An 831-nucleotide genomic window follows, 5' to 3' on the forward strand; every position below is an offset into this window, starting at 1 on the left:
GGCGTTGCTGGCCGCGCGGGGCGGCGGCAGCGCGGAGCTCTGCTTGGCGCTGTAAACGCTGGGCTCCTCCTCGGCCGGGGCCGCCGGCCGCCGCGGCCGCCCGTAGAGGGTCTTCTTTATCCTCTTGATGCCCAGGTGGGCGATTTCTAGGATGTTGAGGAAGAGGGAGACTGCGGCAATGCTGTTCATGAAAACCATAAAGATGGTCTTCTCTGTGGGTCTGGACACAAAACAATCCACCGTGTTAGGGCAAGGGGGCCGAGTGCATTTGTAAAGGGGGGACATGTGAAACCCATATAAAAGATACTGACCTATCATAAAGCCCACTTCGACCACTGACCGGGTCAGGATATGTAGGACATAGGTGCGCAGCAGGGACCCTCTCAGGGGTGCCTTATTCACTTTCTTCTGCTCTTCAAGCTTCCGTAGCTCCCTCTCCACTCTCCTGTGTTCCTCATGCATGGGCTCCAGGTCTTCCAGCTGGGCCCTCAAGTGGGCCTTTTTCTTCTGTCGTTCTTTGTCAAGAGCCCTTAGCCTGTAGAGYGCATGGCCCATGTAAACAAGAGATGGAGAAGAGACAAATATGATCTGCAGTACCCAGTATCTGATCAAAGAGATGGGGAAGGCTTTGTCATAACAGATATTGCTGCAGCCAGGTTGCTCTGTGTTGCAGATGAACTCAGACTGCTCGTCATCCCACACGTCTTCGGCAGCCACTCCCAGCACCAGCATCCGGAATATGAACAAGATTGTGAGCCAGATTTTGCCAATAATGGTGGAGTGGATGTGCACTTCTTCAAGGATGCTGCCCAACAAATTCCAGTCCCCCAT

The 831-nt window shown here is 54.1% G+C and overlaps 1 protein-coding gene across 1 annotated transcript in view; it reads right to left on the bottom strand.

Annotated features, from left to right (window-relative positions):
• GJA10 (gap junction protein alpha 10) overlaps positions 1-831 on the bottom strand; it is an 11361-nt gene extending 10530 nt beyond the window's left edge. The window contains exon 1 of the mRNA XM_085318703.1: positions 9-831. Coding sequence (XP_085174829.1) covers positions 9-831 — 823 coding nt within the window. The remainder of the gene's footprint in view (positions 1-8) is intronic.

This window comes from Rhea americana, unplaced genomic scaffold, assembly GCF_003343005.1.
Source record: "Rhea americana isolate MKP2758 unplaced genomic scaffold, rheAme1 scaffold_55, whole genome shotgun sequence".
Lineage (NCBI taxonomy): Eukaryota > Metazoa > Chordata > Aves > Rheiformes > Rheidae > Rhea > Rhea americana.